Genomic DNA, 21088 nt, shown 5'->3' with positions numbered 1-21088 from the left:
GTAAAAAGTCCCATTGTGGTTATGGACATAAAAAGAAGCAGAAGGTTGTTGTCAGTTGCTTTTCTGAAAGCTGCCCGCTGATATTTTTAGCCATGCGGCAGTTTTGACTCATTTCCTGAAGTGTTCATTTTACAAGTGGCTTAGGTGTGAGTTCACTCTAAATGAAGGGGAAAGGAAGCCTTGTATTTTCTGAAGCAGGGCTTTGTACTTCAAGCTACAGAGTTTTTATTATTCTATATTTAATTATGCATTTTTTTAAAAAGTAGTATTTTTACAAAAGTACCACAGTAGCAATCCCGTACTTTTAAGTAACAATGAACTTTTACATCATGTCAGTGAAACGAGACATTGTGAGTGAGTAAACTGTAAGCACCAACTTATAAAATGACTTGTCTCTACAGAGGAGCACAGTAAATAGTACACACTTACTTTAGCACTCATTGTGATTACAGTATCTTTAAAATCTTTAAACTAGTCCTGCTGTTAATGCACTTTTACAAATTAAATCTGCTTCATTCATTACTGTGTTATATACACCTTCATGACTTGGTGCATACAGTATGTGAGATACAGTAAGTGCTAGAGATACAGTATGTGGGTTAAACGTGTTTAAGAGATAGCCAATAAAAAGAAGGACAGCATGAAATAATGAAGACTAAAATTGTATGGACACTCCATAACCCTACCTTCTTTGAGTCCTACTCTGTTTACCAAAACACCACCTATTTATTTTTATTTTTTCTTTTATATTATGTGTGATGATATCCCAGTGACACCTATGAAGCAAAATAATTTAAGATCAACTTCCTAACGTGATACCTTTTTGTCCATTGTCCTCCAGTTGAAGTACTTAAGGGTCACTTATTACACATACATGAGGGGTCAGCTGCCAAAACTTAATCAGTCAACACTTATTAAAATATATGTTCCATGAACATGATTATGCATTGAAGTCCGCATATTGACCTCTTCTTGATTTTTGCAAGATTTATGCAAACTTAGTGATTTTTTTTTTAAATTTCTGTTCAATTGGGCTGCCACCCGTTAGTGGGCTGCTGTAACCCACAGTGTAGTGAGCATCTTAACAAGGCACCTTGCAAAGCAAGTGGAAAATGCAACACTTGACAATAGATGGGTTTTCTGCTGACCATTGTGGCATTTCCTTAAAATATGTCTCTTTCATTGTTTTGAGCTCTACATATCTCAGTCAAATGGGTACACTGGAAAAATTTGGTATTCTTTAGTTGAATGAAGTGGCACATCGTTAAAAGCTTAAGCCTGCCTTGCACCCACTGTTTCACATGGCTCTGTATTGAATAAGGAAATTAAGACAATTATGTAATGATTCAAATGCCCCTGACAGGTGGAAATTTTTACTTTGCTGTCATTGAATAAGAATTAAGAAGTACTTACATTTATCTGGAATATGAATTAACATTTAATCAACCTTTATACATAGTGCCACTTTCTACTGTCATGTTGGTTTCTTTTATATTGCTGCTTTGTGCAGTTCTTGCTGTAAAGGATGCTATATAAAGTAATTAAGAATGTATTATTAGTAAAAAGTATAATTTGAAACTAAGCATGTGACAACAGTGGAATGATTTTTGAAGTCCATTTAATAAGCTTGTAAATGTATTGTTTTAAAATAACATTGTCTTAGCTGACTGAAAGAGAAAAAATCTGTCAGAGACACGCATTGTTTTAAATAGGTTAATTAGATTGTTCTTTGCAGCAATGGAACATTATGTGGTAATTCATACATCCCACTCCTCTAGAGAGCTACACCAGTCTCCTGCAGTTACTATACATTTAAGAGTATTGGATATATCAGCTTTCCTGTGTAATTTCCTTTAAATGTCTCTATATGAAATCTATGCATATGTAAAACCTTATCTTCTTCAATTATAGTTGCTTTTCTAAAATAACTATTTACTTCTTAAATGTAACTGTACCTGTTTTTTAGTAAAGAACTTGAGAATCAAAATGTATTTCAAATTGATGGAACAAAAGTTGTATGTCAATTAAATGGAAAATCTTACATTAAATCATTGGCAGTATACTCCTATAAGTAATGTTGTTTGTTGCCTTGTACTTGGATTGGATGTTTGCATGCCTTTATTTTCTTCCACAATCCAAAGACATGACTTGCTGTTAATATTATTTAAACCTGGTTGAAGTGACTCTGGGAGTGTGGATGAGCCCTCTAATTAGCTTTCATCTTGTGAAATGATCGCTTCTGTAATGTGGCTATTGATTCCATGACAAGTCTCTCCTTCCCCGTGACACTGACCTCAAAAGTGAGAGCAGAGAATTTATTATGTATATACAGGGCATCCGGAAAGTATTCACAGCGCATCACTTTTTCCACATTTTGTTTTGTTACAGCCTTATTCCAAAATGGATTAAATTCATTTTTTTCCTCAGAATTCTACACACAACACCCCATAATGACAACATGAAAAAGGTTTACTTGAGGTTTTTGCAAATTTATTAAAAATAAAAAAACTGAGAAATCACATGTACATAAGTATTCACAGCCTTTGCTCAATACTTTGTCGATGCACCTTTGGCAGCAATTACAGCCTCAAGTCTTTTTTAATATGATGCCACAAGCTTGGCATACCTATCCTTGATCAGTTTTGCCCATTCCTCTTTGCAGCACCTCTCAAGGCTCTGGGCTCTGGGCTCTGTCTGGGCCACTCAAGGTCATTCACAGAGTTGTCCTGAAGCCACTCCTTTGATATCTTGGCTATGTGCTTAGGGTCATTGTCCTGCTGAAAGATGAACCTTCGCCCCAGTCTTGAGGTCATGAGCGCTCTGGAGCAGGTTTTCATCCAGGATGTCTCTGTACATTGCTGCAGTCATCTTTCCCTTTATCCTGACTAGTCTCCCAGTTCCTGCCGCTGAAAAACATCCCCACAGCATGATGCTGCCACCACCATGCTTCACTGTAGGGATGGTATTGGCCTGATGATGAGCGGTGCCTGGTTTTCTCCAAACATGACGCCTGGCATTCACACCAAAGAGTTCAATCTTTGTCTCACCAGACCAGAGAATTTTGTTTCTCATGGTCTGAGAGTCCTTCAGGTGCCTTTTGGCAAACTCCAGACGGGCTGCCATGTGCCTTTCACTAAGGAGTGGCTTGCGTCTGGCCAGTGTACCATACAGGCCTGATTGGTGGATTGCTGCAGAGATGGTTGTCCTTCTGGAAGGTTCTCTTCTCTCCACAGAAGACCTCTGCAGCTCTGACAGAGTGACCATCGGGTTCTTGGTCACCTCCCTGACTAAGGCCCTTCTCCCCCGATCACTCAGTTTAGATGGCCGGCCAGCTGTAGGAAGAGCCCTGGTGGTTTCGAACTTCTTCCACTTATGGATGATGGAGGCCACTGTGCTCATTGGGACCTTCAAAGCAGCAGAAATTTTTCTGTAACCTTCCCCAGATTTGTGCCTTGAGACAATCCTGTCTCGGAGGTCTACAGACAATTCCTTTGACTTCATGCTTGGTTTGTGCTCTGACATGAACTGTCAACTGTGGGACCTTCTATAGACAGGTGTGTGCCTTTCCAAATCATGTCCAATCAACTGAATTTACCACAGGTGGACTCCAATTAAGCTGCAGAAACATCTCAAGGATGATCAGGGGAAACAGGATGCACCTGAGCTCAGTTTTGAGCTTCATGGAAAAGGCTGTGAATACTTATGTACATGTGCTTTCTCAATTGTTTTATTTTTAATAAATTTGCAAAAAACCTCAAGTGAACTTTTTTCACGTTGTCATTATGGGGTGTTGTGTGTAGAATTCTGAGGGAAAAAATTAATTTAAACCATTTTGGAATAAGGCTGTAACATAACTAAATGTGGAAAAAGTGATGCGCTGTGAATACTTTCTGGATGCACTGTATGGTGTGCCTGCTCTAATATTCTTTGATTGCATTTGATAAAATGTAATATACATTATTTAATATTTATAAATAACATATAATGTCAATTTATTTTATTTTAAATCTTTAGTCAAAGCTACATACAGTGGAACCTCGGTTCACGAACGTCTCGGTACACGTACAAATCGGTTTAAGACCAAAAAGTTCACCAAACTTTTGCCTCGGTTCACAACCACACACTCGGTAAATGAAAAAGCCAGTTTCCCTTTCGGTTTGTACATGTTCAGTCTCTCCCTGTACATTTCCTGTGCAGCGAGAGAGAGAGCACGACACACACACACACACAGGCACAAGAGACACACACACAGGCGCGCATTTGAAAGAGAGAGAGACACACACACAGGAGCATGCTAGAGAGAGACACACACAGGTGCTCCAGGCTCGCGAAAGAGCAACACACGCACACACGAAAGAGAGAGCGAGCGAACGAGCAAGCGAGAGAGGGAGGGCTGGACGCCTAAGGTTGAAAAGGCTGTTTTTGTTTTCTGTTCTTTTTACAGTGATCGGTTCATAGCGTTCATTGTGGCAATGTTACTTTTCTTGGTGGTTTATTAAGTTACGGATTTTTCGAATGTTCATTTTTTCCCTGTGCTTAAAACACATTAAAAAAAAAAAGTGTTTTTAGCGAGCGGTTTCTAGCACTATAGCGCAAACTATTGCAGTGTTAGTTTTCTCCGTTGTTCAAGGTTTTCTCAGTGTTAATTCAATATTTTTACATTTAGTTTACTATTACGCTGCGCATTCTATGGTATAATTATCTACATTTGTGCTTAAAAACTAAAAAATATGTATATTTACATACAGTTTGTACGGTCTGGAACGGATTAATTGTATTTACATGCAATCCTATGGGGGAAATTGCTTCGGTTCACAACCAAATCGGTTTACGACCAGAGTTTTGGAATGAATTATGGTCGTGAACCAAGGTTTCACTGTATTTCTCTAAAGAATGTAATATCCATGTTCATCCATTCATTCATTTGTAATAGCATTGGATATAATGTGGTTACCAGCCCTGGTTGGAATACCAGTTCATTACAGAGCACACCCATGCATACGCAAACACATGGCAAATTAAGATTGAAAATTAGCATGACTGTCTTCAGGGTGAAAACTGAAGTACCCTGAGAAAAAGTCACAGACACAGATAAAATATTGGAACTAATTATGCATAGACTGTACTAGAATATAGAGTTCGAGCCCAGGATTTTGAAGCACTGCAGCACTATGCCACTCATAGACTGTTGTAGCAAATGCTCATCTTAAGAGACTGCCGAAACACTTACATGGCTTACAAGGAACCATGCATTAACCTAATACAACTTTTTGACAGAGATGTGTGTTTAATGTGATGATTACTCACAATGAAAGTAAAAAAATGATCCTTCCTAATGCAGACATTGTTAGTTAAACTCTTAAAATTTAACTTTCAGTCCATGTAAGAATGTTTGCTTGATTGTGATCCTGTGAGATTCCTGTCTGTTTTTGTAATTAAACAATAACTCCCACTGGGTAATCAGCATATTGCATAAATGTGAATAATGCAAAATAAAATTTGCAGCTCATCATTTGTTTATTTTTTATGTTCGCAAATGCTGTCATGTTTTAACAGTACATGATTAAGAGGAATCAAATGGAATGTGTGCTCATTTGAAGTACTGGATTGTTTACCGAGTAAAGAATTATTATACTTTCAAATATGAGGAGTACAACTCTTTATGAATTACAACACGTAATAATCAATTGTTATAATCGATGAGAAGTCACTGTCAGTTAACTCCTGTTACTGTGTCACAACAGAACTAAATCTTTCTTAATGTGCCAATGAGAATGAACTGCTTTGACAGCATTTAAAAATTATATCAAAGCCAAAGTAAACTTTTAGATGAAATTTCCATTGAAAACTTGAAATATTACTGCTGTGTTCCTTATACTCATCTCAGAATTCTCAACCTACTCGTCTGGAAATAGCCTGCTACTTTTGGTATCATTATTATAATTACAGTTTCATAGTGTTAGCCTGCCATCCTGTTTTCTAATTTACATTTGTTTATGGAATTCTTCAGCCTGATACCATTTTCTTTTTTTTTTTTCATATTTATGCAAGATTTACACCATGAGGCAAGTGAATAGCTTTTTCTTTTTGGTCTCTCTGCAGTACTATATAGCTAGTCAACACCATGGATACATTTGCAAATGATTTTAAGCATTGTGGTGTAATGCAGAATTAGTTATTGCTGTTGTCTCATAGCTCTGGGGTTCTGGGTTTGACTCCTAGCCCAGTTAGTGTCTCACAGAAGTTTGCCCATTCTCTCTGAGCCTAGGTATCCTGGTGTTCATCCCACGACAAAAACATTAAGTTAATTAGTTTGTGACTCTAAATAGGCAAGATATAAGGAAATGTGAGTGGGCTCTTGTACAGGGCAAGTTATTGCCAGAACAAACTCCCACTCCTATTACCCAAAAATGGAATAAGTGGACCTGAAAATAGCCGAATGGGTGTTTATAAAACATTGTAGTCACCAGAATAATTGCTTTGGGAAAAAGTAGATCAGTACAGGAACTTTTCTTTTCTGAAATTGCTTCTTTCAAAGAATTTGGGACATTTTTATGATGTCTGTCCTATGTGTTGAGAAAAAGGCCAGTAAACATTCAGGAGAGTTTTCTTCTTCAGTTAATAGCTATCAGTTTGAAATTGCATAGTTGTTGTGGGGCAAACATTTTGGTCAGAGGTTTCACCAGAATAACGGATGGGTGAATCATTAATATTTAAGGGGCAGTTGTATTATAAACTGTCTATCAATGTACATACAGTAAGAATATGTGTGAGTGTTCATGTACTTTATTTTTAGTATATTCTATCAAGCAACACTGCGGTAGTAGTGTGCTTTTGACTGGGACCTATAGACACCAAGCTTTACAATATAACTTTCATAATGTAGCATTATCAGACCACATTAATTAAATTCAGGGTAAAGGGGAACCAGATATTTTTCAGTCACAATACAGTGCAAGGCATGAAGCAGCCCTAGACAGAATTCCAATCCATAGCATAGTTTCCATTCTCTCTCTCACACACACACACACACAAAATTACACTCAGACCAACACAGGTCTCTTGAGGATGTAGGAGGAAAAATGGAGTACCCAGAAGAAAACCAACACAAACACAGGGAGAATGTGGCATCTGTGTGAGCACTAAATACTGTTCCACCATGCCCCATACCACAACTTTTTCTGTAAAGTAAAATATTGGGATCAGGCAATAGTCAGACATTAATTCAGAAGAATAAAAACAAGCTTTTAATATTAAGAAATAGCAATGTTGTGCTTTAAGTAGCTGAGGGAATTCGAGCTTTCATGTAGGTGAAAAACAGTGCCTAGGGCCAGAGAAATCAAATTTTTTCCAGAGGTTTCTCCATGCACAACTTGGAAGTTTATGTGATCAATTTTTTGGCTAATATATTGCTTTTCTGTTTTTCCTTCAGGGCCGCTGCTCACGAGAAAACTGCAAATATCTGCACCCTCCCCCTCACTTAAAAACCCAATTGGAAATAAATGGACGCAATAACCTAATTCAGCAGAAAAACATGGCAATGCTGGCACAACAGATGCAATTGGCCAATGCCATGATACCTGGTACTCAATTACAACCTGTGGTAAGCATTCATGAAATAAATAGAATACAAATATCAATTTGCAGATAATGTGCCAAACCAAAAAAGCTCATCACATTGGTAACTCTTTATGGGTTTATAGAGTCATCAATGTCATATGTACAGAGTATCAAATCAATAAGAAAAATATACTGTACATATACCAATATATTGATTACAAGGTTATTTTAACCAGTTATCTTTATGAAATGTATACAGTGGATCTTGAAATAGAAGGCATTTCAGTCTTAGAGTTGAAAAAATATTGTTTTTTTTTTTTTTGAAAGTGGTAAAAAAAAGTTAAAAATCCTTTGGGATACATGAAAATTTAGGCAGTTCAGGTCAGAGGCGCTCATTTGAGCCATACAGACCCACCAAATATTGAGCAATATGTCTCAAATCAAGTGGAAAACTTTCTGAGCAGGTGTAGTCCAAATAATATTTATTCTTAATTATAACAGAATCAAAAAAAAGTTTTACAATGTGGGGATTGAGAAGTTATTGAAGTGGTGAGACATGAAGTAAGAACAGTGTACTGTATACCTGAATTCAGAGTGTCTCTGTCACTGCACAAGTACACAGTGCTTTCTGATATTGTTTAGTGTTCAATTAGCAGTTTCTTGGAAGTAAAATGGATCAGGACTTTGTAATGGATTAAAAGATGAGTTCGGTATAAATTTAAATAAAATACCTAGTCTGCCTTTCCCTTTTATAATGTAAGTGAATTGGTACCAGAAAAAAGTTTTAAAACTTACAGAATGTCCATTTTTGAAGCAGCAAAGGGTACAATTCAGGAAAATGTGTCTTCTCTGTTCCAGAGACATGCTTATGACAATCCATGCGCCCTAGATTTGTCAAAGTACATTCTACTTTTTATCCTGCCATTGCTATTGCAATTCTTTTACTTCAGCGATTATATTCTGCCATGGCTTAAATCAGATGATTATTTTTTCGTAAACAGCTCCTACTTTTTGCATATTACACCTTGTGTTGTTAGTTTGCATAGTACCATTTGCAGTGTTGTGGTGAAAGCGCACATAAGAGTTTCATTGCACTTTATACATATCTCTGTATTATAAAAAAAAATCTTGGGAGGAAGACTACGGAGACAAGACGTGATCTTCTCTGAAGACAATTTGATGTCCCGCGAGAGACATCTTAACGTCACGCGAGACAAGGCAGTGAGACAACATTTAAAACAAGTTGACGGACATTTAACCAAGCAGTTGTTGGAATGCTTTTGGCAGACAGATATCATGTGCTCCCAGCTCTTAAAATAGCGACAAGCAGAACACGCAGCTCACCAGCAGCAAGCCAGCAGATGATCCGACCGCTTCTTCTTAGTGTGTGTTCAGCCTGCCACCCCTCCTCTTCACAACGCGAGTGGCAGAGATGCAAAGTGGCAAAAGGACAGCTGCTATACAGGCTTTTAAATGATCAACGCGCAGCAAGACAAACAGAACAAGCAGGTTGCCAGCAGCAGCAAGACAACATGATCCAATGGCACCGCCTTAGCGTGCGTTTAGCCGCCCCCCCTTCACAATGCAAGCAGCGTTATACGTCCTGCAAGAAAGAGATTTAACCACGGCCGGAGCTGGAAATAAAGGACAAGTATTGTTTTTACAAAAGTTTTAAAGGAAAAGTGAAAATAATGTATATGTAATTATTCCCGTGTTTTATCTCTTTAAGTTGTATATACGGTAAAACAAACCCCTAGTTTTTTATTATAAATTAGAACTGAACTGATGCACTCTATTTTTCACAAAAACCTTACATATTTGAAAGAGCCAAGCCACCTTCTTGTTGCACTTTCCATGGTATGTCATGTGCATGCACCATGAAAAAACTATTTGGAAAATGAAGAAGACAAAGTGTGCGATAAACCCAACCACAATGCAACAGGTTGAAGTGCCACAAACCAGTTATCATTTTTTTTAACGCATGATGGTTCATTCTTGCTAAGGATATGATAATTAAAGAACTGAGGACAAAGTTTTTGAGTGGATAAACTAATTGACACAATGATACCAGTCACACCGTAAAATACACAGGGAGAACGTACAAACCCCATGCAGAACCTGGAACTGTGAAGGAAGAATGCTAGCTTTGCACTACCACTCTGCCTATATTAAAACAACTAAACTTCAACTGCTTAAAATGAAATGTATGCCTGTAACATTTATTCAGTTCTTGTCTCTTGAATGCATGTTATGCGCAGACTTAGTTTTTCTCTCGGAAGACCATTAAAGCCAAAAACATGTATTATCATACTGGCATCAGAAGGCAATATCTTTGTGAAATAACAAAATAAGCTTCTGTATAGTTGAAGAATGTGAATAATTTTAACTGTGACTTTTCTCAGTGATTATTGTATCATTGTCTACTGAATAGAGACCACTTTTCACATCAGGGCATCAACATTTTGCTGTCAATAATGACATGACTTTCCGAGATGAATCCACACCCCTGTGGCTGAAAGGTTGCCTCAGAGCAATGCGAGTAGAGAAGTGAACCACACAGCCTCTCTCTTAAAATGGCCGTCTCTCACAAATATATTTAATTTCTTACTTTGTTTTCCTTCTTAAAATGACATGGACACACTGTTTTCCAATATCAAGACATGCATCAAGTACTCAATAACCTTTTGCTTGAAAAGTTGATGTTTTCATAATTTGAATGCCCTTCTTTGCATTGCGGCCCTGGTATATATTAGCTCCACTATAAAATGCAATAGAAGGCTAGTCATTTATTAAATTTTTTAAATATTCACTTTAGAAAACAACTTCATGTGTAAAACTACTATATACCATAACTGTGAAGAAATAACTTTGAATTGAAAAATTTAGAAGTTATCTTTTAACCTTACGGGAAGAAAAAGGAAGACTGAATGAATAGATGTTTAGTAGGTCAATGAGTGTGCCAGTTAGTGGGGTTACCTAAGGAGGTATATGGTCTTTATCTTTTATCCTTACAATTAGGATCCTAGCTGCAGCATTTGTTAACTATTTGGGTCTTTACTTGGAATTCTTGGCAAGAATATTGAACAGGAATATGTAATAATATAATTAACAGGTATTCAAGACACAGCAAATTGTGGATAGGTCTGTTAGACAATCTAGGTATGATTTGCTGAAGCCAAAGATGATTTCAAGACTGCGAACAAGATAAGATAAAAGCAGATATCAGGATCAAGGTTCACAATGAAAGAGTCAGATCATACATTCTGCAAGGAACTCACAAGCTGCAGCTACATTTCTTTGGTGTTCAGTTGTTGAAAATGTATCAACATCTTAGTGCTGAAATCATTAAATTTTCATTACAAACCTTAGTAATCAATATTCATACTAGATATTGCAGGGACATATCCTTTTAGCAGCATGAAAACTGCTGACGTAATTAAATAAAATTGACATACCCTATACCCTTTCAGTGTTACCTTTTCTTAGTACATCCTCATCATTAAAATTAACTTCATCGTACAGTATATGTAATTATACTCTGCAGATAGTCAAAATATTTCTTAGTCTTAGGCAGTAAACAACCATTTAAAACCTGTCATTAACAAAAACTGGGAAACTCTAATATTATTCAAAAGCATAGCTCAGCTATGACAAAAAGGTAAATAGTTACACAGTGTAAGTCAAATGTATTTATTATTTCTATTTTAAAGGTTAACAGCTTTCAGTTTCAGCATTTACCAATCAAAAACTATTTAAGTATTGAATTTCACTTTATTGTTTACATTTCTGTTTTAGTGTCTCATGTGCATGCACTGTAAAAATGGACAAATAATAGGTATTCAGTTTTGCAACATCCAGTTTTGTTACCCTTCATTTTAGAAGTGGATGGTGTGATGGTGGTGCAGTCCAGTCTAATGGCATGTGTTCTTATCCTGGGTCTGATTGTTGACAGTGTGTAATTTGTACATTTTTCCTGTGTCTATCAGGATTTTTTCTCAGGTAGATTTTCCTCCCACATTCCAAAGACACATATTAGTTAATTGGAAATTTCAGATTAACTCCCATGTATGTACAGGATTGTGGGGAGAGGGCATAATGGAATTGTACATCTGTCCATGGCTGATTTCTGCCATACACTCAAGTGCTGCTTGAATAAGCATGGACATTTCATTTCCATGATGTCACATCAAGAATTCCACCTTGTAGTTAAAAAAAAATATAAATATTTTCTGTTGAGTAAGCAATTATTTTGGGGAAGTGGCATTAGTTTTCATGGTCTGAAGTTTAATTGAATTATTATAAAATAAATAATATTGTTTCCACATACTTGGACTAGAAATTTTAAAAATACAGTGGAAGAAAAAGTTAAGATAATCTGCTTGATTAGCTGTAATTTATTATGTTTATATACAGTGCATCCGGAAATTATTCACAGCGCTTTGCTTTTTCCACATTTTGTTATATTACAGCCTTATTCCAAAATGGATTAAATTCATTTTTTTCCTCAGAATTCTACACACAACACCCCATAATGACCATGTGAAAAACGTTTACTTGAGATTTTTGCAAATTTATTAAAAATAAAAAAATAGAGAAAGCACATGTACATAAGTATTCACAGCCTTTGGCATGAAGCTCAAAATTGAGCTCCGCTGCATCCTGTTTCCCCTGATCATCCTTGAGATGTTTCTCCGGCTTAATTGGAGTCCACCTGTGATAAATTCAGTTGATTGGACATGATTTGGAAAGGCACACACCTGTCTATATAAGGTCCCACAGTTGACAGTTCATGTCAGAGCACAAACCAAGCATGAAGTCAAAGGAATTGTCTGTAGACCTCCGAGACAGGATTGTCTCACAAATCTGGGGAAGGTTACAGAAAAATTTCTGCTGCTTTGAAGGTCCCAATGAGCACAGTGGCCTCCATCATCCGCAAGTGGAAGAAGTTTGAAACCACCAGGGCTCTTCCTAGATCTGGCCGGCCATCTAAACTGAGCTATCGGGGGAGAAGGGCCTTAGTCAGGGAGGTGACCAAGAACCCGATGATCACTCTGTCAGAGCTGCAGAGATCCTCTGTGGAGAGAGTGCCCAGACTTGAATCTGATTGAACATCTCTGGAGAGAGCATAAAATGGCTGTGCACCGATGCTTCCCATCCAACCTGATGGAGCTTGAGTGGTACTGCAAAGAGGAATGGGCGAAACTGGCCAAGGATAGGTGTGCCAAGCTTGTGGCATCATATTCAAAAAGACTTGCGGCTGTAATTGCTTCCAAAGGTGCATCGACAAAGTATTGAGCAAAGGCTGTGAATACTTACTGTATGTACATGTCATTTCTCAGTTTTTTCATTTTTAATAAATTTGCAAAAACCTCAAGTAAACTTTTTTCACGTTGTCATTATGGGATGTTGTGTGTAGAATTCTGAGGGAAAAAAATTAATCCATTTTGGAATAAGGCTGTAACATAAGAAAATGTGGAAAAAGTGATGTGCTGTGAATACTTTCCAGATGCACTGTAATAATTTTTGGCAGCTATTCTTGAAATTATAAGATGTGGTTCTGGTTCTCTGTTCCTATGCCTCCTTCCTATGCCTTCCTATGCCTCCACCTATGCCTATTGGATCCTGAATGGAGATATGTGATGGTCATGGGTAACTTATGCACCTAATGTCGATGATAAGGAATTTATATAAAATTTATTTGCATCTATTCCCAATGTGAACACTCATAAAATTATAATGGCTGGGGACTTTAATTGTGTTTTAAATCAACTATTAGATAGGACTTCTATCACAGGGGGGACAACATCTAACACTGCAAAGATAATTACAAAGTCTCAACTTAATCACAACTTATCAGACCCCTGGATGTTTTTAAACCCAAACTCAAGAACATATTCTTTCTACTCACCAGTACATTATTGCTACTCAAGAATTGATTATTTTTTTATAGATAGTAATTTCTTGCCTACAATTAAATCTTGCAAATACGATGCTATTGTTATTTCTGGCCATGCACCTCTGATCTTGGAGCTAAAGTCACTATGCCCCACACACTCGCCTCGCAGATGGCGTCTCAACCCCCTTCTATTAGCAGTCGAGAACTGTACAGAATTTATATCCAAAAAAATCAGTTTCTTCCTAGAGACAAATACATCCTCAGAGATTTCTGCAGGAATACTCTGGGAAACTCTTAAGGCCTTCTTAAGAGGACAGATTATCTCATATCTTTCCCACAGAAATAAATTAGAAACCAAGAAAGTAGCAGAGCTAAAAAGCGAAATAACTAGAATAGATGAAGAACATGCCAGGCTTCCAAGCGAGGCTCTACATAGGGAAAGGCAGGCTCTGTATTCAGAACTAAACCTCTTGACAACTAAAGAAACTGAACAACTAATTTATAAATCCAGACATCATTACGATGAACACAGAGAGAAAGCAACAACAACAACAACATTTATTTATATAGCACATTTTCATACAAACAGTAGCTCAAAGTGCTTTACATATTAAAGAATAGAAAAATGAAAGACACAATTATAAAACAAAATAAATCAACATTAACATCGAATAAGAGTAAGGTTCAATGGCCAGGGGACAGAAAAACAAAAACTCCAGACGGCTGGAGAAAAAATAAAATCTGTAGGGATTCCAGACCATGAGACCGCCCAGTCCCCTCTGGGCATTCTACCTAACATAAATGAAACAGTCCTCTTTGGATTTAGGATTCTCACGGAAGGGCTTGATGATGATGATGGTCACGTAGACTGGGTACGGGTAATAAGCTTTTAGCTCAACAAATTCACAAGCAAGAAATCCGCAATGCAATCCCAGTAATCACCAACACGAACGGAGACAAAATCATCGACCACAAAAATATAATGCACACATTCAGAGACTACTATAAATCCTTATATTCTACTGAGTTTACATACCATCTACTTCATAGCATTTTGTTTCTTTATAGCTTATTGTTAGATCTCACCTGCCATTGAACATACTTGATTAAATAAAGGTCCATGACAAAGCGAACTTTTATCCTAAAGCATTACAATATATATCACCTATGTCCATATATTCGATCTCTATTCGCCTTTCCATTATTTCTATAACGGTAAACATTTCTCTTTGTTTGCTCTAATGTGATCTTTAGCTTCTTTTTTTTGACACTTTATTTTTTTTCTGCTTTTATATTCTGTATCTTCCTCTGCATGTGTATCGCGCCTATGTTTTTTTTGAGTCTTTTGAATTCTGCTTTACGCGCTGCTCTATATTCTTCATATAGTCGTCAACGTTTCATCTATATCGTATTGTCTTTATACGCTTTATATGCGCTAAGAGCCATGGATCTGTGGCTGGTAAAAGCTTTTACACGACTGAGTGTTTTGCTGCCTATGGATGTGCTCTTATTTGATATTGGTTGTAAGTAGGGCGTGTCTTGCAAGAATCTCATGTTCTGCGTCCCTGAGATACAGTCCTTGGTCAATCTCTTGGCACAATGTCATATGTTTACGGTCCCCGCGAGATGCACCGTGGCAAGTCTCTTTGGTCTCGCGGGTCTTTTAAATGTCTTCAGAGAAGATCACATATCGTAGCCTTGCTTTTGCTTTCCAGGACAGGATTTCTTTTTATAATAGAGAGATATTAAAACAGCAATCTTGAGCTATGTTTAAATTTGCAGCTATAGTAAATAAAAAGTATCTAAAGCAGTAATTAAAGTTTGCTCAAGTAAATTTCATGAATGAACAAGCAGAAACTGTTGGTAAGGCGATCAATGTAATTGGTATTACTTTTAGAAAGTTCATGCCACAAGATATCTTTTTTGATATTGCCTACAAAACAATATGCTATACATACAGCTTCTAAGCTTTCAATATGCAAACTGTTGATAATGATAGAAACATGTCTTTATATATCTATATATATAAAAGCCAAATACCACTGACTCACTCATCACAAAACCACCCGAACCACGAGGACTTGGGACTTGAAATTTGGAATGTAGGTTACCCTTGGCCCATAGGTGCTCACTAAGAAATGGTTTTAAAAATTTTGTGGTCCAAGCGCGAAATTTCTTATAGTTTTTTAGACCCATTTGTATGTCTCTCCACTTTTCACGAGAGAACCACTTAACAGATTTATATCAGGTTTTTTTCTATAATTTGCTTGAACATTCCATTGATTTTGCGACTTTCTCATCACACTAAGTATCATGGTTCGCTTGCAGGAGCAATATATTCATGCTGTTCCGAAGCAGAGACTGCGGGTCAAAGGGTGTGAGAAGAGTGACGTCAGGAGTAGAGAGCTGGGCAGGGCCCTCTTCACTGTCCTCTTTCACTAATACATGGGCCAAGCCACGGGTGATGGCTAGTGTATATATATAGTGTATATATAGTGTATCTATTTACACTCAAACACATACACATATAGCTATGCAAAATTAGGAAGTGCACGAAGACTCTTAAATATTGTTTGCCCACTTATGGTGACAGTTTTATTAAAACAAGTCAACCATTAAACTTTGCTTATATTTTCATTAATAATTTCTTTTTTACCAGTAATTTAAAATAATTTATTAACTTCTTTATTGTCTTGAATAAAATATATTTTTCAAATTTTTGTTTGCAGCCGATGTTTTCTGTCACCCCTAGCCTTGTTACCAATGCCACAGCAGCCGCAACAGCTTTCAACCCTTATCTTGGGCCTGTATCTCCTGGCCTGGTTCCAGCAGAAATCCTGCCTACTACTCAAATGATAGTAACTGGGAACCCTGCTGTTCCTGTGCCTGCTGCAGCAGCAGCTGCAGCTCAGAAACTTATGCGGACTGACAGACTGGAGGTAAGCTTTCAATTGACATATATAACGTATCGGTACATTTTATGTTCATTTTTATGCTTGTTTAGTGGCTTTGTTTTAATTATTATCAATATATTTTTCATCATGAAACTAACTTTGAAGTATATATACATTTCAGACAAATAAGCTCTTAATATTTAAAAATGTATATTTTAGGAAACTAAACTAGGTAGATTTGTTGAATATAATTTGATGGGGTATACAGTACCAGTCCTGAATGAATATTATATTTTTTATTGGGAGTGATGTTTTTATTTTCCCTTTAATCAGTGATGTTATAAGAAGAAATACTAGCAATATCCTGTTTGATATAATTAATGTAATCATCCTAGTTTGTGACCAAAAAAAGGAATTAAAGTATGTCTAAACAAAGAAGGAAAATATTACCATACTTTTCAATTGTATTGTAAAGCTTAGTAGCAACCATTGTTACCAGCCATAAAGTACTGTAAATGCCATAGTGGGATTCATTGATCATTGTTTTGAAATTATTAATTATAGACAGTTATGCATTCAGAAAATTATACAGTTGTCCTGACTGGCAAATGATAGTTATTTCCAGCTATATATTTCCAGCAATAGTATATTCATTAATGTTAAACTTGTGGTTCATCAATTGAGAAACACTGCCTTAGTGTAAGATGATATTCTTTCAAAGAATCTCTGAACTTTCAAATCAGCTTTAAGCAAGTAGGGGAAATGTTGAGCCCACTAGACACCTTAAACCAAAAGCTTGAAGAAGATAACTCACTTTACTGATTTGATGTATTTTGGAGTGTAATACACTACCTGTTTGTCCAGGTCAGCTAGTTCAAGGGAAAACAAGGTCCTATGAAGTTTAAAGTTTCATTCCTTATTGTATATTATGGTTGAACTGCATTCATTGCAATAAAGAATATGCCTGGGGTTCAGCTGTTCCAAAACAGAAATAGTAGTATTATCATATTGTGTTCTCAATTGGTGGTCTGTGAGGACAGAATATATCATACGGCATATATAAAATGATGTTTAGTCTTTTAATGGTCTTTTGGAAGCACTGTGTGTTCCTCACTGAGGTCCATCAGAGTAAAACATTTAATATATGTTAATAATAATAATTATCAGAATTTTTTTTTTCATTGCATTACAAAAAACCTAAGCTATCATTTCAGGTGTGGCAGGGCACCCCCTGGCAGCTGTGGCACACCTTCACAAACCAGGCCAGACAACAGGTAAAGAAGTCCAATATTTTATTTTAAGTGCATTGTTCAGATACACAAAGACACACAGGCATACACACAAGGAAGACTTAAACAGAATGGTACATACTGTTCAAAAGAGACAAAATAACAAAAAGAGTTCACTTTGAACATACAATGCAGTATATTAGCAGGTTTGAATCTTTGGTTGGGTGGGTCATCAATTATCCCACCCTCAAAAATAATGTTCTCACTCCAGCACAGACTACACTCTTAGGTTTCTTTCGGTTGAAACATTGTCCTTTTCTTCAAAACTTTTGTCCTTCCTCTTGTCTGAAAAGAAGCATATCTTTACTTTTGGGTTCATGTAAGTAGCCAGTGGGACCAAATGGTGTTTAATATAAACCCAAACATTGCTAGTCTAATCCTCTCCCTGCCTCAATGTGTGATCATGAGAGTGTCACTGCTGGTGTTTCAACTATACAAATGTTTAAATACTTGTGTTATTCGTGTGTGATATCTAATTTGCTTTTGATTTAAGTGTCAGTTGAATGGATACATGGTAATGTAAATATAACATGGCATGTGGAAGCTAACTACAATGCCATAAATCAGCTTTGGAGTACTGTGCTGCCCTAGAAACTTCTCCGCAAGTTTTTTCTTTGCATACTTAACTGTCTTCAATTAAAAAGGCATAGTGCTAAAGTCAATATAGAGGCTGACTTTTCATTTGGTCAGTCTTTCTCCCAGGTTTCACCTGTTAGGTTTTCCAGCTGTTGTTTTATAGAAAAATTCAAAGCTCAGTGTAGTGCATGACATAGAAGATCCCATACTATTAACATTAAATGGCATTGGGCATGCAAAGTTGCCATGAATCAGATAATTGGTACTGAATCTGTTCCGAGAAAATATTTCTTGTACATAACACAAGGCTTATGTAACCAAGAGGACACACCTATCCACAATAATGCACTGATATAGGGAAGAATGTGTAGTAAAATATACTTGCTTCCTTGTTAAGTACTGTTGTTGGGTGGACATTTCCTTTCCACTGTGCATCCCATTTTTGACTAGGTGTACTATCAAATTTAGGAAAATTTGTTTTGTATACAACCGTTACAGGAGTTTTTAAAAAGATATACAATAGAGCAAATGGGGTCATCAGGACTTATTTGACTAAAATTAGTTTTGTACCTTTTTATTTAATTTTAGGGTAAATTTTTGTATGTTACTGCTGTTGACCTTGCTTTTTGCTTGAATCAAGGTATAAGGAGTCCTCAACAAATTAACACCTCATTTTTTATATGCTGTATGATAACTTGAGTTGTTGTATATATTATTGACTAATAATTTTATTTTTTATCATTTTTAGATAACAAAAATGTAGTTATTTCAGTTTATATTGCCTTACATGTAGTCCAGTCTCATTTCTCATTAGTATTTTATACTTTATGTTACAATTTTGTGAAGAAATAGCAAAATCAAAAATATTGATAAAAGATGTGTCAAGCATTAAAACCTTCAGACAGTAATAAAAAAGCATGCAATTTTTACATTAATTTAATTTTGCAGTTAATCCAGTTAATGGTAACAGTTATGGTAAAGAACAAACACTGCATAGTTCACGGCAAGAGATTAATTAATGCCTTATGACAGATTAATACATGCTTTAAGAGGCACCATTGATTGCCTTTGTTCATATTATCCAAAACCAATAGTGTGCGCTATACAGTGAATGCCCTCTTGTCATCTTAAACAATACATAATCAACAATGTCATAAGGGTTTTTTCATATCCAATTAGCATTCAGCATGCAATTACTAGGATATTTTTGTTCTGCAACAGTGACTTAGTGAAATGTTCTTCACACTAATTGTATACATGCTTTAATGAATCTCATATATTGCAGATCATCCCCAAGAGAACTGTAATGCTATTTATCCACAACCATTGCTTACAAAATTAAAACTATGCCTTGTATGTCAACTATAAGTATTAAAGTTATGCATTCCCTTTTATTAAAAAGAAGATATATAAACAAATAAATAAATAAAAAATATGTATACAATAGGAAAATAAATAAAACTGTGTAAAATAGGAAAATTGCTATCTATAAATTTGGTGAAACTCTTTTGTATATTAAAATGAATGCTTTTCATATGAAAGCAATGAAAATACACAAAGATAAAAGAAGTTACTTTTTTGAAAAATTAAGATATTGTACAATTTGTTTTCAGCCTGGTACTAAAGAAAATATGCAGAATTTGAAAACAAACTCTAAAAACCTTTACAAGTCAGAAGGGTTCAAAAGGAGGAATTTTAAAATATATGCAATATTACAATGGAACCTTGTAAAAAGGTCTTACTTTACATCCACTTTGCCTTAAATATTTGAGGGCTGGTCAGCACTTTAGCTGTGGGATTCTTGACGCTATCAACCATATATTAAACATATTGCTATGGTAACAATCATTTTGACCACTTAGGATTAAAGAATGAAGTATTGCATTTAAATCATTTTGAATAATGAACATGATTTGGAGAAATTATGCATATGATTTCAGTCTTTACTGAAGGACTTTACTTTCTGTATAATATAGTTATTTTTAAAAAAATACATATTGACCATTTTATATTTAAAGTTGTTCTGTTTTAAAATTTTTTTAAATAATCTTCAGGCACTTCATCAAATATAAATTGACATAAAAAGACAATTTTCTAAAATAATATCTACAAAAAATTACTACATCACATTGTTCATTAAAATATGCATCATTTTAATCTTTTGTGAAGTAAATCCTTATGAGTGATCATTTCAAAATAAATTATGTATTGTCGGGTGAGAAAAACAGCTACACTAATGATTTTTGGACATTGCTGTTTATGTACAAGTTACAGTATATGCACTTTGTGCCCTGTTTGGATGGCTTCTGTGCCTATCCAGTGTACAATTCTTCATCGTTGTGGTTGTATACATTATTATTTTTTCATTTCTAATTTATTTTACTAATTATTGTGTTTATACTAATATCTAGTATGCAGTTAACATTTTATTTAATATATGATACAGCTTTTGTACTATGCAATTAGGAAAATAATTAAGTAAGCATCTATTTTAAACAGAAACAACTTGCATATATTCATTATTATATATTTAATTTAAAATGTATTTGCTATATAGAAATCTGATGTGGAACATTAACTGGAAAACTAAAGTAAAGGTTTATGTACACTAGAGGATATGATTTTGTTTTATTATGGTTGGCTATTCAATACTTCAATATCAGCTTGACAGTTTTTCCAAAATTCACACTAGCAGAAGTCCAAGACTGTGTGGGCAAGGGGGGTCTCTAAGGAGATAAAAGCTAAGAGGACAAAGCAGAAGACATCAACAGCTTACAGGAGCTGTTCGTCATTCATGCTTGATTCATGTCAGCAGATGTACACATGATTGTTGCAGGCAACAAACAATCAAAAAATTCAAGATAGTCTGATGT

General features: G+C 35.7%; 1 protein-coding gene across 19 annotated transcripts in view; it reads left to right on the top strand.

Annotated features, from left to right (window-relative positions):
- Positions 1 to 21088, top strand: part of mbnl1 (muscleblind-like splicing regulator 1) — a 163028-nt gene that overhangs the window by 116033 nt on the left and 25907 nt on the right. For 10 of the 19 annotated variants that reach the window (XM_039757790.1, XM_039757658.1, XM_039757736.1 and 7 more), the window contains 3 exons: positions 7433 to 7603; positions 16186 to 16395; positions 17553 to 17624. In XM_039757790.1, the coding sequence (XP_039613724.1) occupies positions 7535 to 7603; positions 16186 to 16395; positions 17553 to 17624 (351 nt within the window). In that variant the 5' untranslated portion in view covers positions 7433 to 7534. The remainder of the gene's footprint in view (positions 1 to 7432; positions 7604 to 16185; positions 16396 to 17552; positions 17625 to 21088) is intronic. The other 9 variants (XM_039757774.1, XM_039757764.1, XM_039757712.1 and 6 more) reach the window with 2 other exon arrangements.

Source organism: Polypterus senegalus, chromosome 1 (assembly GCF_016835505.1).
Source record: "Polypterus senegalus isolate Bchr_013 chromosome 1, ASM1683550v1, whole genome shotgun sequence".
NCBI classification, from domain to species: domain Eukaryota; kingdom Metazoa; phylum Chordata; class Cladistia; order Polypteriformes; family Polypteridae; genus Polypterus; species Polypterus senegalus.
This window is presented reverse-complemented; position numbering and strand designations above follow the sequence as displayed.